The sequence below is a fragment of the Cygnus atratus genome, chromosome 6 (assembly GCF_013377495.2).
Source record: "Cygnus atratus isolate AKBS03 ecotype Queensland, Australia chromosome 6, CAtr_DNAZoo_HiC_assembly, whole genome shotgun sequence".
Lineage (NCBI taxonomy): Eukaryota > Metazoa > Chordata > Aves > Anseriformes > Anatidae > Cygnus > Cygnus atratus.
The window spans coordinates 2,002,581-2,020,678 of record NC_066367.1 but is presented as its reverse complement, the minus strand read 5'-3'; the positions used below and the strand labels follow the sequence as shown (position 1 = coordinate 2,020,678).

Sequence of the window (18,098 nt, the reverse complement as noted above, 5' to 3'; positions counted from 1 at the left end):
AGATGCTGTTCTTCAGTAGAACCTGAAGCAGGGACATTTTCAAACCTCCAGGATTTCCATGACCTCTACAATAACTTCATGTGGTGATAACTATCAGAAAAACAATCATAAGGTCTTCCCTCGTGACACTGCCGTTTTGGTTTGAGTGGGTACATTGGATTTTCCTAAATTCCTTCCTAGTCCAACTTGAATCACTTCATCTTACTGGCAAATAAATATATCATGTTTTTAACTTCTGATATCTCTAGGGCTGAAGCTATAACCTTTCAACTTCTAGAGGGTGGGTTTTTTTATATTGACAGGACCAGACTCTGTATGCTCCCTGAAATTGGTCATAGCAATATAAAGCTTATAAAGTGAAATATTTAATGTACAAGTGTGAACCTTTTCATACCAGTTTATATATATATGTATTTATATTTAAATTCTCAGTGGGTCAATTTGTCAGCTTTTCGAAATACAGTAATGCAAGACTAGATGGGTAATATATTTATCTCTTTAGCTGATTCGATGCTCTGATAATTTGTCATTGTCTGTTGCACAGTATTCAGGTACTTGGAATAATCAAAACAGTTACAGCCTATTTTATGAAGAGCAGTAGTAGAGTCTTGTGCTGTGTACTACCTGAAGCTTCTGTTCTGTTCTATATAATGTTTTTCTATATTACGTATGCCTTAAATTAATTTCTTTGTTTACTTCATGCTTTCCTGAATTAATTTATTCACACAACATTTTGTTATTTTTGTCGTCTTTGAGTGGTTTTGTAAAACACTTCATAAGATTTATTTCTAAGTCTTCCAAGTCTGCTCTTGGTCCTTTTGTCAGTACTGTTTGACTTTTCTTCATAGGTGAGAAACAGGAAGAGCTTTCAGATTTTTTTTAATATATCTACCTAATTTTCTTTTGATTTAGCTGTAGTATACAGATTGATCCCTATTATTCCCATACTTAAGAGGAAATATATGTGACTGTGTAAGCATATAATGTGACAAAGGGCTGAGTTAATCAGTTAAGTCATTATAAAAAGTATGTTTATAGCAATGTAATTACTGTAGCAATAGTAAAAACTTATTATGTTTATTTGAGCGTGGCTAGTTTTAACTGTCTAAAACTTGAAAGAGCGGAGCTCAGTGAATACTGACGTGGTCCTTGTCCTGAAAAACTTAAAGTTCAAATAGATGTGTGATCCAGGAAAAGTTCAAAAAATGTCCAAAGGAAAGGCATTTTGAGTTTGTGTGGTAAATACATGATGTGTCTGAGATCATGTTTTTATAAAATGTAATGACTGGGTGTAGTTTTAACTGTCTTGGTGGATTGTTTTTATAACTAAATCCTGGAGTGTTTATTCTTGATCAATATTGTCTTGTAAATTTATTAGTGATGAAATGAAATAAAGGTGAAATAACTTTTTCAGAATTGTTTTTCATTTTAGCTTCCAGAAATGCTTCATGGAGATGGAGATAATGAAGAGCATGGCTATTGTCCTGTGGGACAGTTCATTCTTCAGAATCTAGGCCTGCTTCTTGGATTTGCCATCATGCTGGTGATTGCCCTCTATGAAGATAAAATTGTGCTTGACATCCAGTTTTGACCTAATTCTGGTAATCATTGTGGATACAATAATATTACTGTATGGCTTTGAGTCTGCACTGTTTCACTGTATGCACATTGCTCAGAGGAAAAGCAGTGGCTTGCACTACTTACACATGTACAATATATTCATTTCTGTGTAGATTAACTCCTGCTTTTTTCTAATTCAAATCAGATGAGATTGCTCAATGTGTCTTCTAAACTCAAGTGACTGATAATTTGGAAATACTAAATAAGAGAAATAAATGCCCGGTTGGGTGCGCTACTTGCTTAAATAAAAAACATACAGGATCTACACACTTGGGAAAATACCATTTCATACTATATTTGAGCAAAACCTGGAAAATGTTACAGCTGAAATTCATACCTACAAGGAACCTGACTAAGCTTTTAGTACCACACAAGTCTTAAGCAGTGGGCATATATATGCGTATATCGATTTGTGCATATATATGCATCTGTTTATTCATTTCTGTGTTGATTCGTCTGCATAGTGGTGACTTTAAGTATTAAATCTTAACAACGGTAGTTAACTGGAAACCACTGTGCTGTTTTAAATTTAAAAAACAAGTCCAAATCTAAACAATGCTTAAATTTTTAAGAGTACACCTTAAATTGCACTCCCTCGTTTATAAAAACTTCGTGTGTAAGAAGGCAGGCTGTTGCAATATACGCTGCAAAGTGCTATGTTCTGTCAAGGATCAGTTTGACGATGTTTTCCTGACTAAGATTTATTTGATGTTTGTCCCTTGATATTAGTAAGAAAATGCAAAATGCAATAGAATTAGTGCTAGCTTGGGGAAATCCCTGATGTTGGAGTTATAGAGCTATTCCTGGTTCTCTTCTACAGATGCTAAACATGTATTGTGTGCCACTTGCAGCATAAACTACTGAAGAATTGTGGCTGTGAATGTGTGCGAACTCCCTTTTAACAGAGAATCCATATGGGAATTTTTCCGTTTTTTAACAGTTATTTTGGAATGTTTTCTCTTCTTTATGTTAAAAAAGAAAGTCCAAAGTGCAAGATGCTAGTTACTGAACCTGGGCGCAAAGGTTTAATTATGGTCTGTGTATGTAGTACTGGTGGGTTATTTGCAATACTATAATACCAGATCAAAATCTGTTTCTACAATGCCTCAATATCAGACATGGTAGCACCAGCCATCTCACAGTAGAGAGTAAGAAAGAAGATTTTTACTTCCAGCATAAAGGAGTTCATTTCTATGATATTTTTTTTTCAATTTGGGTATTTAAATTAGATTGTTAAAAAGCAGATGTGATAGATCTGTTGTACGTGTCATTTGGAAGGACAGACTGAAAATTTGGGCCTTAATTTGCTGGGATCAGATGTCTTAGATAGGATTTTGCTGAGATGCTTATATTGCCAGACATGAGTTAGTTCTTCTTGTACCCATCTCCTTGAAGAAAACACAAAGCAAATCACTGAGTTTGTGAGGAGTGCAAGTTGATTCTGTAGTACCAGTCCTAAGCATGGGTAGTAGCCTTTTCTGGAACACACAGTTCGTCTTCTTTGTGTATGCCAGGTATGCTGTATTTTGACTGTGCCGTAAGTTTTGTTTCAGTCTGCTTGGTGCCAGTGTAGCTGCTAAAAACATACTGATCCTAACGCCTTTAAAGAGCACCAGTTGGTATCTTCATTCCATTTCAAGTTTGTGTGTTTCTTGTGGCCTGTTACTTTTTGAAGCTTCATGGGTCAATTTAGTTTTTTACCAAGAGCAGCTTGTATATTTTAAAGGTGTTGGGTTGGTTCTTGCCAGTATTTCTTCCTAATGCAGTATCAAGAAACAGTATTAAGGGTCCATTTCAAAGAAGAGTGCAGTTTCTTCAGTGAAGAAGCCAAAAGCCCAGAGTTCAGGTATGCAGCCATGTGATGCTCAGAACTCAGGTTTCTTTGTTTTTCTTCTTTAAACACATTTACTATTGGACCCTAATTAGCACAAACACTGATGTTATTTAGCTTCAGTTTGCTGAACTTCTGCAATGTAAAGATCCTGGGTGACACTTTTTTCCTAGTCCCCACGTTAGGTCCCTGAGTACTATTTTCAGAGACTTAAGTCACTGGATAACTTCTGAGAATCTTAACTTAAGCAACCTGTGTTGTTTATGTATTGAACTGACCCTTAATTTTAATTTTCTATTAATTTCTGTCAAGTATAAGGGGTCATGTGGTTGAACTGATATTGTCAAATCATTTTTTTAAGTTTATTTCTTTTAATACTTTTACAAATGAAATTTTCTTTATTTCAGGTAGAATATTTACTTTTGTATTAGCTGGAGTATGGTTTTAGCTTAATACACTGCCTATCTAGGGAATATAATAAACTTCCTTCCAATGCCATCTTCAGACAAGGGAAAAACTTGGTCCTTGAAGGCAGGTACTGCATTTTTCATTAAATACGTTGTTTTTCTTTTATTTTCTAGTATTTATTACAACTTAAGAAGAGCAGTGTAACAGCTGCGACTTCTATAGGTTTCCACCAGTACTGAATTCTAAATCATTCTAACGTACACTTTTAAGTCATGTTACAGACAATCTGAATTCCACTACATTTCTACTTGGCTTCAACATTCCATTCTGCTTGGATCCAGAGTCTCATTTAACTTGTATTTGTTGGAGGGCATGTTACTTGTATATTACAATGCTGTCACTGTGTGACATCCCATATGAATTTTGATGTAGATCACATTGCACTCAATCCGCTGTGATTATGCTTAGAAAATACTGTAGTTGCTAGATGCAGTGTGATTCTTGTTTTTATTTTTTCCCCTCCAGGTAACAATTGAGTCTATGGTTTCAAATATGATTATGGTCCTATAAGATACAGCCGAGCTATCAGGTTTTTTTTGTTATAAATAAATCATTTTTAAAAATTTTATAAAGCTGGAAAAAGATCAAATGCTGTTTTGTTCATTGTCAACAGTGTTGTGTTCATTTTATGTATGTTCCTTACAAATAAGGAGCCTTCAAAAAATAAAATTATTCAAGGAGCAGATATTCTTGTTGGCTTGTATAAGATTTTATTGTGCACCTCTATATTTTAGTATTTTGCTTCAATTCTCATGAAATGCACAAATGCAACATTGTAAAGATATATGCCCTCCTTTCATATGTTGATTTCTCTTTGGAAATGGCATTTCAGAATGGACATGCATCCCTCATAAGTGATCTGGAAATGCACCTCCATAGATTGTGGTAGGTTTATGAATTAAGCTGACATAATAGCGCCACCCCCCGTCTGATCCAGTGTTCTTGTGGTTTATCTGAAGGGAGGGTCATTGCAATTACAAAGTTGGTGGAATGACCAGTAGTTGACAAGACACCTCTCCTCTCGCTGGTATTGTACAATGGAGCCACGTAACTGGGTCGCTGTGGAATGTCTGCTCTCTTACAGGGCTTTAGCCATATCTGCAGCAAAGAATAAGCCTTTTCACTTCAGTTAAAAAAAAAAAAAGTTGAGAAGCACTCTTGGCTTGCCAAAATATTTTTGTCGGTGGTGTTTGTTTTCTTACAGGTAGCCTTTGAAAACCTGTTTCTTGATTACTCTTTCTTAGCAGATTGCAGATTTTGGGAGAGGAAGCAACACCGGACCTCCTGTTGCCATCATTATTAGTAGAGGATTCTCAGCTCCTCTTAGATACTTAAATTTGCTTTTCAACACAAAGCATTTTCAATTCAGTTATTTTTTTTTTTTTTTTAAGAATTACCCTGTTGCTCCCTTCAAGGCTGGAACTTAGGTTCCACATTATTCTACAATATTTGTTCATATCTAATAATATAAATGTCACCAAATGAAAGATACTCACCGCAGGTACTGTGTCATAGAGGATTTTCGGAAGGGATTCTCCTAGCTTCTTAGTTTCTCTGTTCCAGCATGCTCCATCCAAGAATAGTCCCTGAATGTAGACCCTTAAATCAGTTGTAAAAGGTAATGTATTAAGCAAAAACTGGAAGAGGTTTCTAGGTGAGAGCAGCAGCTAGTGCAACACACTTTGCTAACTGTCTGTTGGTTCTGTGTGGCCTTTTTGTCAATTTTTGTTGTGTTCCAAATAATCAAATAACTTTGAGTATAACACAATTTTTTACAGCATTACAATTTATTATTTGTTATTATAATTCTATAAAGCTTTATAAAGTTGCAATGTCTAGCAGTATCATAGTGTATCTAGTCTTTACTAAAATGTTGAGGGAAGTAAAAAGTAAAAATCCAAAGTACAGGACACTATTTTCACAGTTGTCATTACAAAGTTTTCTGTTTGTACTACATATTATAAACTTTAATGTTTCTAAACTAGGAGATTTGACCATACAGACTCTTTCCCCAGTTACTATTAATTGTTTCATTGCTTGTTTCACATTGCCATTTGGCAATTAACCATTTAAAGGTCATATAACCATTTAAATGTTACATCTTTAAAACAGTTCATTAAGAGAGTTTAAAAAAAGCAAGTATTTTAAAGACTCGCACCTTTGTGTTGTGTAGACTTGAAAACTGTAACTTAAGTACAAAAAATAAACCTGCACCACCAACAACAAAAAAAGCTGAAAACTGACTGGATGGTGGTCTCCCAGTCAAACTGCTAAACCCTTCTCACACAACTACCAGTCAAACTGATCCTCAAAAAAATATTAAAAAGAGTACTAAGAACTGTTCAGTTTAATCCTTCCTTTTTCTGAGGAAGGGCAGTCTAACAAAAGTATCTGCAAATGGAACGTCAGGCAATATATAATAAAGTAGTTTAAGAAAAACCTAGTTTGCTATTGAACTTCTCGATCATGTATCTGTAAGCTGTTTTTCTAGGGATAGCTAAACAAGCACAGCCAACAGTGAAGGGTTTGTTTTCACTCAGGGAAGTAAGCATCTTCAGATGTGTTACTGGGGTTGAAATAAAAAGAACAGGTAAGCCAAACACTGCTTAAAAGTGATCTGTTTTGGGAAGTTAGGGATAAGCAGTGTTCTCTTGGTGTTACTTCTCATCTGTGGGCTAATCCAGGGAGTGCACTAATCTCAGCCGTATTGAAAGGCTGGCGTGCATAGTATTTTGAGACCAACGCAGTTGTGTATGTTTTCTAATGGAGTTCATTAGCTTAATTGCATAAGTCTGAGTCTGCAAATTAATGTTAACTTACAAATGCATCAGCATAGGCAAATAAATGTCATGTATTTACTTACCATCTTCAGGAGGGATTTCATACTCCTTATCTTCCAGCACCTCATAGTCAAATTCTAGTAGGTCTATTGGAATAGTGTATTTTCTGGCATAGTTTTGCTGGGCGCCTGTTAAGAATGCTTGAGGGAAGAAGAATCCTGAAATCCAGAAGACGGGTGGCATACCATTTTCATAGCACAGCTGCAGTAGCAAAAGAGAGAGGAGGAGAAAAGGAGGGGGGAGCAGCTTTTATCTTTTGTAGTATTTAGGAACTCAAATAACTTGTGAAATAACAGCCAAAATAGTTTCTGCAGTGGTATGTTTGGATGGCTGCTACGTGTTTTCCACCAAGTTGTTAAAATGTCACTAGCTTACGGCTTTTTTTGTTGTTGTATTTTAAGACCAAAGAGGACAAAACACCGCCTCACCTACTGCCTGGAAGTTCTTAGCTAATGTGAATGAATTAGTCTGTTAATTGTGCATCATCTATGTAAGCTCATCAAATGTGTGTTCAAGTCACCCTTTCTCTCTTGTTATCAGAGGCTGTTCAGCATGATGATCTTTGTTTCCTCATGCAGGTGGCAGTTTTTTTTTTAAGGCTTTGCTTTTCTTTGTCGGATTTCCCTTCCAGGGCCCATGTTGCATGCTGTGTGTGTGCACATGCACTTGCATGTGCAGCAAGTTGAAGATGAGGGTGGGTGAGTTCCTTATGAGGAAGAAAATGGAATGGCCTAATTAAACTTTGTTTCTGGGGGATAGAGGGGGTGTCCTTCCCCCCCCCCCCCAGCTTACACCGTGGAAACTTGTGTATAAAAGTTTTTGAATGCTGGATTTCATTGCATTTAAGTGTAATAAAAGTGAGGTCTATAGCAATGGTGAATACTTCATGCAAGAAGACATTTTTCTGGTTGTTGTATGCATAACTTCAGAACAGTTGTTGTAAACATGAGTTTTGAACAATGTCAGATAAAAAAAAAAATTGCATTACAATTACATTACCGCAGAGAATTATAATGGTTACCACAGTACTTGTCTTTCTAGTTAGTTTCCATTCAAAGAAATAAAATCCTCATAGATAACGTCAGTTTCTCCTTCATACAAGTTTAATTTCTGTTCTGGATTCTGTTCAAGAAATGTCACTTTTATTCTTTATAAGTACTGCAGTCAGATGTGCTACGCATTAAAGTGGAAGTTACTGAGGTGTGGTGACAGGGTCCGAAAAACACAAAACAGAGGTTCTCTGCAAATGCAGAATTTGTGAATATGTTGTTATAACTGAAACCAGATGGGTTTATTACTTACTTTTTAATTATTTTTGTTTCTGGATCTTTTGTCTATCTCGAGACCCATTCTTTTTGCAGGTACAGAGGAAGGAGCTTGGAACAAGTTGCACATTTTATCTTGGGGGGTTGAACTGTCAGTTTAGTCTTCTACATCAAAGGCATACATTAGTGTTTATGGTCTCATGGTCTTATTAGGTGATAAACATCAATTGTCTTCAGTTGATGGAGGTCACTAAGGCACAGAATAGTGCTCAGTCTCTATATTAGTCACTTAAAGTCAGTTTGGGGAATTTGTAGCCTTACCAGTGAAGGGACCCCACTGATTCTCACTCACTCATCCAGCTTTCTTCTCTTGTTGTCTATCTACTGAAAGCTATTACTTGACTTCAACATAAATAAAAGATTTCATGTTATAACACTCTACTGATTTAAACTTGCTATTTGGAAAAGGAACTCAACAGCCTCTCCCAAAGTTCTATTTTATTTATTTAACTTCCTTACCACCACAAAGATCTATGTGCAGTTTAAGATGCCCTTAGTAAATTCATTTCAGAAGGCCAATTCTGGTGTCTGTCATACAGTAATACTGATGCACTGCACCTCTCTTTATGTGGTGTAAGGTATGTGGCAAGATAACAGTGCTTCACTAGATGCTTTGATGAACAAGCAACTAACCAAAACAGGTGCACAAATGAACTGAACATTACATGTCAGTGTAATTCATGTGTGCGTTCACTTGTGGAGATTCCTCCTGACAGCAAGAGATCAAAATAAGTGATGTTGAACAAATTGCATACATAGGATGTGCTTACCTGTAGGAACCTCAGTCTACTGAGGAAGTCATTCACATAGCTGCCCAGAGGCTTGAGGCTTGGGTAAGACTTACTCATCCATAGGCCTGGAATTTTGGCTTTCAAAATGCTGTTTACCACTTCTTCCAGTTCAGCAGACATCACGACTAGCCCCTAAAATAAATTTGGGAAGGGAAGGAAGGGAAGATAGGAGAATACTTTGTCTTAACAGCCTTGCTTTAACAATTAAACATAGCTCTTCGTCTAACAGATGTTACCAACTTCTAGCTAAGTCAGGAACAACACTGAAAACATGAAGAATGGATGTAATGAATTTCATTCAAAAGTTACTGTGGTCAGAGCTAGTAGTCAGTCACTAGACTGGTCAGGAAGAAGGCTGATAGAGCATTTTGGGAAAAAAGTGCCCAGAATGGGAAATTGCCATTCATCATCCCACCTCAGAAATATGAGTGATTACTGAGTGTAAATTTCTGAGTTATTACTAAATGTAAATGCTTTTATAGTATTATTTAAAGTGTCCTCAAAACTGCAACATTGCTGCAAGTTTTTTAAATTGGCTGACTTTTCAGCTTGTGGTTTGGCTTTAAGAGGGAGAGGGGTGGTGGATTTTTTCTGTTTTTATTAAAAAAAAAAAAATCACCCTCAAAGTAAGATAGGATAGATTAAAAAAAAAAAATCCAAACTGACTTTTCCCTGCTCCCCACCCTGTATTTTACACAGCTGTAGCTTTCAGTTCCCACTGAGAACAAATGCTGACTTCAGACAGTAAATTATTACTATTGAGGGTTCCAGTTGAGGTGTTGAGAAGATTTGCCTTTATCTGTAAAGAAATTGTGAGGTGCTTCTGTCTTTTACGTTACTAAGGCGCAAAAAGATACAGATCCAATAAATCGTGTTGGAATCCAGACTTCTAGTGTCTGAGTGACCTGAATCAGACTTCAGGGTCAGTTCTCTAAAGTACTTGCACTGATAGCTCAGAGATCAAGCCTAGGGTCTAATTATGTGCCCTTAAATGTATGTCTCACCTTTATTGCTTTCTGGATGTTAACACAGGAGTCATGTATTGTCTGCAGTAGCTTGTTAAAGCGTCCCATCTCTTGGACAAGCACAGTATTCATGCTTTGAGTGTAAGTGGTTGGATATTTTCTCATTGCTGCTTCAGTGTCAAAGTCTGAAGGAAGTCTGCTCAGGATGTCACCTGTGACTTCATGAACAACATCCTCAGTGGATTTTGCACCACTACCAGACGCCTGAGACTAAAGAGAGACAAAAATTGAGGTTTATTTTGGAAAAGACAACTTGGGAGTGAGTACTTGAAATACAGGAAAATAGAGCTGTTCTGAAAGCATTGTTTAAAAGATTGTTACAGTTCCAACTCAGTTCCCCTGTGATTGAAATGAATTTGTTTCATAATTTCCTGTATTATTGCAAGAAGTTATTAGCATACGACTGTCAAAGTCTGGTTTCCTACAGGTTTTTAACCTTTTAATTTTGGTTACCAAACTCTTGCTTCCACTGTAAATGAACCTTTCTGCCTGCATCTCTGAAGAAGCTGTGAGTGCCATTGGCTGGCCCCCTGCTGTCAAATGACAGAGTAGTGCCAAGTTGTCTCACTATTCCTTGGTGTGATCTCTTGCCCTCTATATTCAGCTCTTCATGAGGCTTACAGGAACTATAATATCTAGATTGTACCTGGCTTACAAACTGGACTGAAGCTGGCCAAGAATTTTGAAAAATTTTAAAAGATGGTGGGGGAGTGGAAGTAATGTAAATTGACTGTGCAATCACAGAAGCTGTGCTTCCTTTGGAAGACAGGCAGGAAAAATAAAAAAAAATAAAAGCCTTAACAGTTTTTTTAAGTGGAATAACAATTTCTCTAGAATGACAATACAAAACAATAAGGCACAGTAAAAAAATGAAAGGACAAAAAAAAATCTGAACATACTAATATGTAGAAAGAGGAAAAGGTTACGCTAAGATGGTGTGTGGTTTTGAGTCTCTTTACATACCTGTGTAAGAAGAATGTTATCAAATAACAGTTGTGTTTCTGACTGATCCTTGGTGATATTAGCATTTGCATTCATTCCAAATATCTCTGGGGAAGGATTCAGTGGAAGTGTCTTTGTATATTCAATATAGCTTTGGTACTGGAAAAAAAAAGGCTCTAGACTTAGGATGTAGACATGGCCACACAGCTCATGACAGGCCACAAGCTGTATTTCAAAACCACTACAAACTTTTCTACTGTACATTGTCTAAACTAAAAGATATAAAAGGATGTATGCAGGAGCTGTCTGCACCTCGCAAATTCCTTTGGTCCATTCTCTTACTCTGAAATCAAGATTGGCGTTGCTTAAATGATTTTTTTTTAATTTTGACAGCTGTTGGAAATTCTCTTAAAATGCTTAGTGCAAGAACCTCTAGACCTTTTCTGGGCCCACTGCTTGCGAGCTGTCTATGTAGGCATTTTGCTGATATTTGACATAACTCTACTGTGTGATAAGCTGATACCTAGGTCCTTTCTATCACCGGAAGATATGAACAGCTCATTCTCTTACACCTATTTTTTAGTGGCTTTAAGTTTAGCAGGCTAGGTTTCTCACTGTCCCCCAAATGTGCTGTCTCATACAGCACAGAGTCAAATTAGTAGTAGTTTGGGATTTTCTTTTGTGTTTTTTTAATGTTACGTTATGTTAACATTGTGTTACGTTATGTTACTTAAAAGTCACTGAAGCAACTAATAGAATGGGGGATTTTGCCGCACAAGTGAGCAATGACAGCAGTAAGCACTGAAGCACTTGTCAATGTGAGCAAAAGATTTTTTTTTTTTTTTTAAAGTTTGTAATTCCAATTTTCTCAGATACTTACATCTCCTTCGGGAGGAGCAAAATAAAGGCCACTTGAATCAAATTTATAATCTGTGTTTGCAATGATTTCCGATGAGAAGAACATGTTCAGAACACTACGGAGTGTACGCCGATCCCAGTCATCAGAGACTCTGCCACTGTAGTTACATTCTCCAGTCATATAGCGAAGGGCATCATATGGCACTTCCTAAAAAAAAAAAAAAAAAGGCAAGAGAATTCTCTGAGCCACAGCCTAGCACTTACCTGGACAGCCATATTGGTATGGCTGTAATTTATTTGCAAGTCATCCAGAAATCTCAGAGGAAACTTTACAAATTGCTATTTGCCTCTGTTAGTTCATACTGGTACCATTGATCTCCTGATCTTCGACTACTTTAATAAGCCATCAAATCAAACAGTGTGGCTTCTTGTGAAGAACAATAGCGCCAAAATTTTCCACATTAATGGAAATGGGAATCCCTGGGAATGGGTTTATGAAGAGCTTTTCCAGAACAGTCTGTACTTGCTTGGCTATATGTATGTGTAAAATAAATAGGGATGCTGTCAGAGGGCCACAGCTATGCTATACTCCTATTCTTCAAGACCACAATGAACAACAAACAGGGACACATCCTTTCCAGCAAGCCTTCTGTGCTAATACAGAGAAATGGGGTTTTGTTTTGTTTTATTTTTGAGAAAAATTTAAAAAAATAATAAAGTCCTGAGCTTGGGAGCAGATGGCTTCTTAGGAGCATGAAAGGAACAATTTATGGGTTGTAAGAAAAATTCTTTACAGAAATTAAGGGCCAAGAGCTAGTGGTATGATAAGGAGTGGGATAAAATAAACCACCTGAAGAAAGTACAGAGAAATCTGGTCACTACAAACAAGTCAGTAATCTTTCTGGTAGCAAATTGCTTCCCTTTCTGCTTGTCAATGCATTTGCTCATAAACTATCATACAAGAGGAGGTCATCCCCCCAGCTCCCCATACACTTTGCTCCCCCTCCCTCCCCCGCCCCCCAGCCCCAAGGAAAGGGAACACCCATGACTTCATAACATTGTTTTCTCATTCTGTATCACACATTACCTATTAACCACACCAATAACCAAAAACACTCCAGGCTCACAGTGGTTTGACAATAACACCCACAGCCATAATTTAAAGGGTACTAGCTATAGTAGTTTGCTTAGGAAGCTGAAACACAAAGAAGTATCAGGTCTTGCTAGCAAATTCCAGAGAATATTGTATGAAACGCTGCCTGGCTCAACAAACAAGGAAGGAAAAGTCACATGCCAAATTTAAACAGATCAAGTTCATTATTAATTTGCAACAGTCCAGCATCTAGAATTAGTTCTATCACTGAGTAAATCACAGGGATTCGTTTAGTATGATATTTTACAGCTTGCAACAAAAGCTCCATGAGCTGAATCCCCCGGCTTCTGTCTGGAGACAGGATACAATTCCAATGAATAAGGCAACAACATGGAACATAGTCTGCTGTGTTTTGCATGGGAGAAATTCTAAACTGCCATCTGCAATTTTCCCCACATTAGTTATATACTGATCATGGTACGCTAACCACTTAAAATGAACAGTATTGGCACTACTGCAAATAGGCGTGACTTTCTAAATCACTGGGCCCTACTAAAACTGTTGCCATGGCAACACTGAGCTGCACTGGCACATGCACGAACAGTCCTAGAACATGCATGGCAGGGCACAATCAAGGCTGTGGGAGGGTTCCGTACCTTGTATTGGTCAAGGAAGATGTGCAGCTGCTGAACAATGATGCGCAGATCAGTCTCGTTGAAGTCATATGGAATGTTCCAACCCAGCAGCCCAAACTTCCGCCTTTCTTGCACCAGTGCGTGGAAGAAGCAGAGGCCATAGAGCAATGTCTTAAACTCAGCCTTAAAACCAAACACAACAATATGAATAATTAATGTCTGTTTCAAACATTTTAACAGTTTCATTTTTTCCTCATGCCCTGACTCGCTCAAAACCCAGGAACTCCTGCTCCAGTAACATACCATTTGTGATTCATGGGTAGCATTTCTTGACACACACAAAAAAAAAAAAAAAGCCTTCAGCAAAAAGTCATCAGATTGTTTAAAGCATTGGTTTTTAAATTTTGTTTTAAACCAGTGTGAATCCTCAAATCAATTTTATTTTTAAAGCTATATACCCGTGTGTATGTAAGATATATAACATTCACGCACAACTATGTCTATAAGACCTTTGAATTTTTTTTTACACCTTCGTATTATAAAACATAGTTCACACACTATTCCTGCATTTTTTTCTCGTTATCAAGAAAGATTTCAGGCCTTTAAAGAAACCTTCAGGTAGGAAGCTTTGGTTTGGTTTGTTTTCAGTTGAGAATATTTAGCAAAGTAGATGACCTCAATTAAAGAACTGTGCTATTTATTATATATTTAAAAAAAAAAGTAAAATATTTTTGGCCAAATATGCGTGCACACAGAAAGCTAATTACGAAAGCAGTGGTTTCTGAGTCCTACTTAAAAAGGGACGTAGGAAAGACATTTACTTAAGAATTTTATAAACCATGCAGTGCAATCACATGGCCCTCTCAATTAAACAGTGGACCTCATTTTGCCTTTTTGGACTAATCACTTGCTAAAAGAGCATTCAGATAAATGAATACAAGACTCCACAACCTTGCAGCAGCTATGTAATAGCAAATAATTTTTGTGTGTCTCTGTGTTAGAGAGACATAACCATAATACCATGCCACAAAAAAACTCTATTGAAGAAGTAGGTGGTGAGCAGTAAAATAAAAAATGAAATTTACTTCACTACTCTCATTAGGCAAAACCAGTTTCATTATAGCAAAGGACAACTATTTAATTTGGTACTTTTTTTTTTTTTTTTTGAGCATATATACAGAATCGTCAGACTTGTCTTTGACTGCTTTACAAAGAAACATCACCAATACATTCTAACCCTTTTTTTGCAGCTGTTGAAAAAGTTAGGATCAGATACTGGGTCCATCAGGTATGAACGAATTATATTAGCCCGTAAACCTTTTGGTGCTTCATTAGTCATTTTCACTCCATTCTGCATTACAGCCACAGGAAAAGTGGGAGATGGGTAACTGGTGAGCCAAATTCGGAAATCTGGATGTGTTGTATAAGGGTGTAGCTCCTACAATAAACACATTTAAAAAAAAAATCAGAAAGCATGATATTTGAATATACAGCTTAAGTGTTATTACTAAAGCATTTTTTTTAAAATTACTGGTTTTTTGGTGGAAAATACCCAAGTCCAAAGTTTAATTTCTTAAATGCTAGTATGTGATTATAGTGAGATTCACAATTATAACTTCCATTCTACATCCAGAGCATTTTTTTCAAGGCATCAGTATTTTGAGCTAAAATTTGTTCTCCCTGTGTATGATTATGGAATATATGAACAAAAATGAGTGCAGGCTTTGCACTGCAAGAACAATGGAAGGTATATTTTGCATATTTACTGTTGTATAGCTCTTCTGGGAAGGGCTATAGTAATAATATGAAAAAATTATTAACATCAGAAAATTATTAAGTCAAGAGAGTATGAAAAGCAAGAAATGTACTCTACTACATCTTCAGAAATCTCTAGATGTTCAAGTGTAAAATTCTTTAGCATACTGCTCTTTTGCAGCAACATATAAAGAAAGCTCTTGGCCTAAAGAAACTGCTGTAGTGGTTGGCATTTACCATTCAAGGAATGCACAAGCTCCATAGTGTTTGTGAACACTTCCTTCTCCAGTAGGCAGACGGAGATAGACAGAACCAATATGTGATGATTCCCCTTATATAATGGGAATTGTCACAAAGTATGTTAAGCTGGTGAGGCCTCACCTCAAGTATTGTGTGCAGTTTTGGGCACAACAGTATAGAAGGGACATCAAACTGTTAGAGAGTATCCAAAGGAGGACTACAAAGATGGTGAAGGGTCTGGAGGGGAAGATAGATGAGGAGCGGCTGAGGTCCCTTGGTTTGTTCAGCTCAGAGCAGAGCAGGCTGAGGGGAGGCCTCATGGCAGCCTGCAGCTCCCTCACGAGGGGAGTGGAGGGGCAGGTGCTGAGCTCTGCTCTCTGGGGACAGCGACAGGGCCTGAGGGAACAGCATGGAGCTGGGACAGGGGAGGGTCAGGCTGGGTGTTAAGGAAAGATTCTGCACTGAGTGTGGTCGGGCACTGGGACAGGCTCCCCAGGGAAGTGGGCATGGCCCTGAGCCTTACAGAGTTTATGAAGCATTTGGCCAACGCTCTCAGACACATAATCTAATTTTAGGGTAGGCTTGTGTGGACCCAGGAGTTGGACTCCGTGATCCTTGTGGGTCCCTTCCAACTCAGAATATTCTATGATTCTAGGCTGGCTTTTCATCTGCCTAGATGGATCAGACATGCCTCCAAAAGTAGTTATAAGAATACTTATTTTTACCTCACAGACTCTGTCCAGTGTTGGCATCCATGAGCTTGCTAGATGGCAGTTTTGCAGAACTATCCACGTTCCTTCCTTTACAGCCTTCTCTATCATTTTCATGGCTATTGGGCCTTGGCCTTGACCAAGTGACAGAGAACTAAGCTTTGTGTCACTGTATCCCTGCATATATATATATATATATATATATATATATATATATATATATCACATTATAAGTAAGAATGCTATTGCATAAATGCAACAAACTTTCTGGTTTGCATTCACAACTGTATGTATTCTTGAAATATTTAATGTACAGTATATTTTAAAATCCAGTTTAAATCTCTTTTTCATGTCACTCCAGTTGACTAAAACTTCTTATCATCTCCCAGCAAAATGCTACACTACACATCCATTTCATACTGAACTGTACAATTCTGACAGTTTCAAAATACTGAAAACAGTATGCTCTTTAAGCATGTAGACAATCCATTTTAAAATGCAGGATGTATTTACAGCTTGGTGGCTGCAGATTTGAAGTAGATTTTTGTCATTCTCAGTAGCACAGAATTCTGATGGAGTAGTAGTCAGGAAGTGCAAGAAATACATCTTAGCAAAACTCAACAACTTTGTATTGGTATAACAATACTCTTCTCCATAACTACTGATCTACACTGGGGATTTTTTTGTTTGTTTGTTTTAGACACCATAGTAATAATGGCCAAAGCAAATGAAAAAAAATCCACATTTGAATTCTGAGGTGTAAATTTCACCTGAGATACTAAGATCCTGTATTACTATACTGCTTTACAATTAGGTCATGTACGTGCATTAGGAAAAAAAGCACGTAATGCTTACTAGAAAAAATACCATTTTTGGATAAGATTCATTACAGTGAAAGTTTAAACCATTACATTTTTTTCTTCCATTTTCCATGAGATTCCACAAGCTAATTAAATGGATCATTATATCACAACATTAAAGACTATGCCAAAATATTTAACATAAAAATTCTTACAAACACTAAATAAATCATTCCTAAAACCAATCCAAAACAATTAGTGCTTTGTGTTAAAGACAACACACATATCATCTACCTTTAAAAAAAAAAAAAAAAAGGAGATATTAAAATACCTGATCATCAGCAAACTTAACAAGGGCTGCCATGGGGTCAGCACCAGGAGAAAGTATAAATATCAGTGGTGCACAAGAGTGGCTGTCAGAAAATGCTTTTGACAAATCAAATGGAGGTGGATCAATAAATGGACGGCCCAGGTTGTTAATGATAAATTCCTGCACCATTGGTATTATCTAAAAAAAAAGGAAAAAGATAATTTAAATGTCCTATTTATGTGTAAGCATTAACATCTATTACACTGAACATTTTAATGTAAATGTCAAGGACAGTATTCCTGTATGGAATAGTAGGCACAACTGCAGTCCCAGAGTAATCAATGATTTAGCATGTGCAAATTGAGGCAAAAATAGTCTCTTAGCTCAAAGATGCTCTAAGAAGGATGAAATATTAAGGGTCATTTGCATAGGAGTTCCTATCACTTCTGTCCCCATATCTGGACAGACTAATGCGTTTGTATAAGAAGCTTGAATTTTTTTCTGCATGCCCTCCTCTGTATAATGGAGTGGCTTTCAATTTTCAAGTCTCATAACTGAGCACATGTCTTGATAATATCTTGGCTTAGCAAACTGCTGTGTACCAATTTCTACACACTGATGGTTTTACTTCCTACTGAAGTTAAGTGGGCTCTGTAGCAAGAATGAGAGACAATTTATAAGATGACAGCTTCAAGCTTTGGTACTGTAAACAGTTATAGATGTATTTCTCTTAAATATCGCCATTTATTTTGTCTCTGGACTGAATAACTTTAAAACACATGGTAAATATTTTATAATTATTACTTCCACTTTAAAGAATTGCAATAGTACTTGCAAACATGCTACTAAGATTTG

The 18,098-nt window shown here is 36.9% G+C and overlaps 2 protein-coding genes across 18 annotated transcripts in view; one reads left to right on the top strand and one right to left on the bottom strand.

Moving 5' to 3' along the window:
* The window catches only part of SLC39A10 (solute carrier family 39 member 10), a 106,939-nt gene that overhangs the window by 57,004 nt on the left and 31,837 nt on the right, over positions 1–18,098 (top strand). For 14 of the 17 annotated variants that reach the window (XM_035536807.2, XM_035536806.2, XM_035536805.2 and 11 more), the window contains one exon: positions 1,433–4,604. In XM_035536807.2, coding sequence (XP_035392700.1) covers positions 1,433–1,591 — 159 coding nt within the window. In that variant the 3' untranslated portion in view covers positions 1,592–4,604. Of the gene's footprint in view, positions 1–1,432; positions 4,605–18,098 lie in introns of those variants that run through there. The other 3 variants (XR_007708522.1, XR_007708523.1, XR_007708521.1) reach the window with 1 other exon arrangement.
* DNAH7 (dynein axonemal heavy chain 7) overlaps positions 4,728–18,098 on the bottom strand; it is a 103,879-nt gene continuing 90,508 nt past the window's right edge. The window contains 11 exon segments of the mRNA XM_035536796.1: positions 4,728–5,017; positions 5,416–5,518; positions 6,779–6,960; positions 8,855–9,007; positions 9,880–10,110; positions 10,864–11,001; positions 11,723–11,908; positions 13,450–13,611; positions 14,666–14,866; positions 16,149–16,310; positions 17,265–17,441. Coding sequence (XP_035392689.1) covers positions 4,811–5,017; positions 5,416–5,518; positions 6,779–6,960; positions 8,855–9,007; positions 9,880–10,110; positions 10,864–11,001; positions 11,723–11,908; positions 13,450–13,611; positions 14,666–14,866; positions 16,149–16,310; positions 17,265–17,441 — 1,902 coding nt within the window. The 3' untranslated portion in view covers positions 4,728–4,810.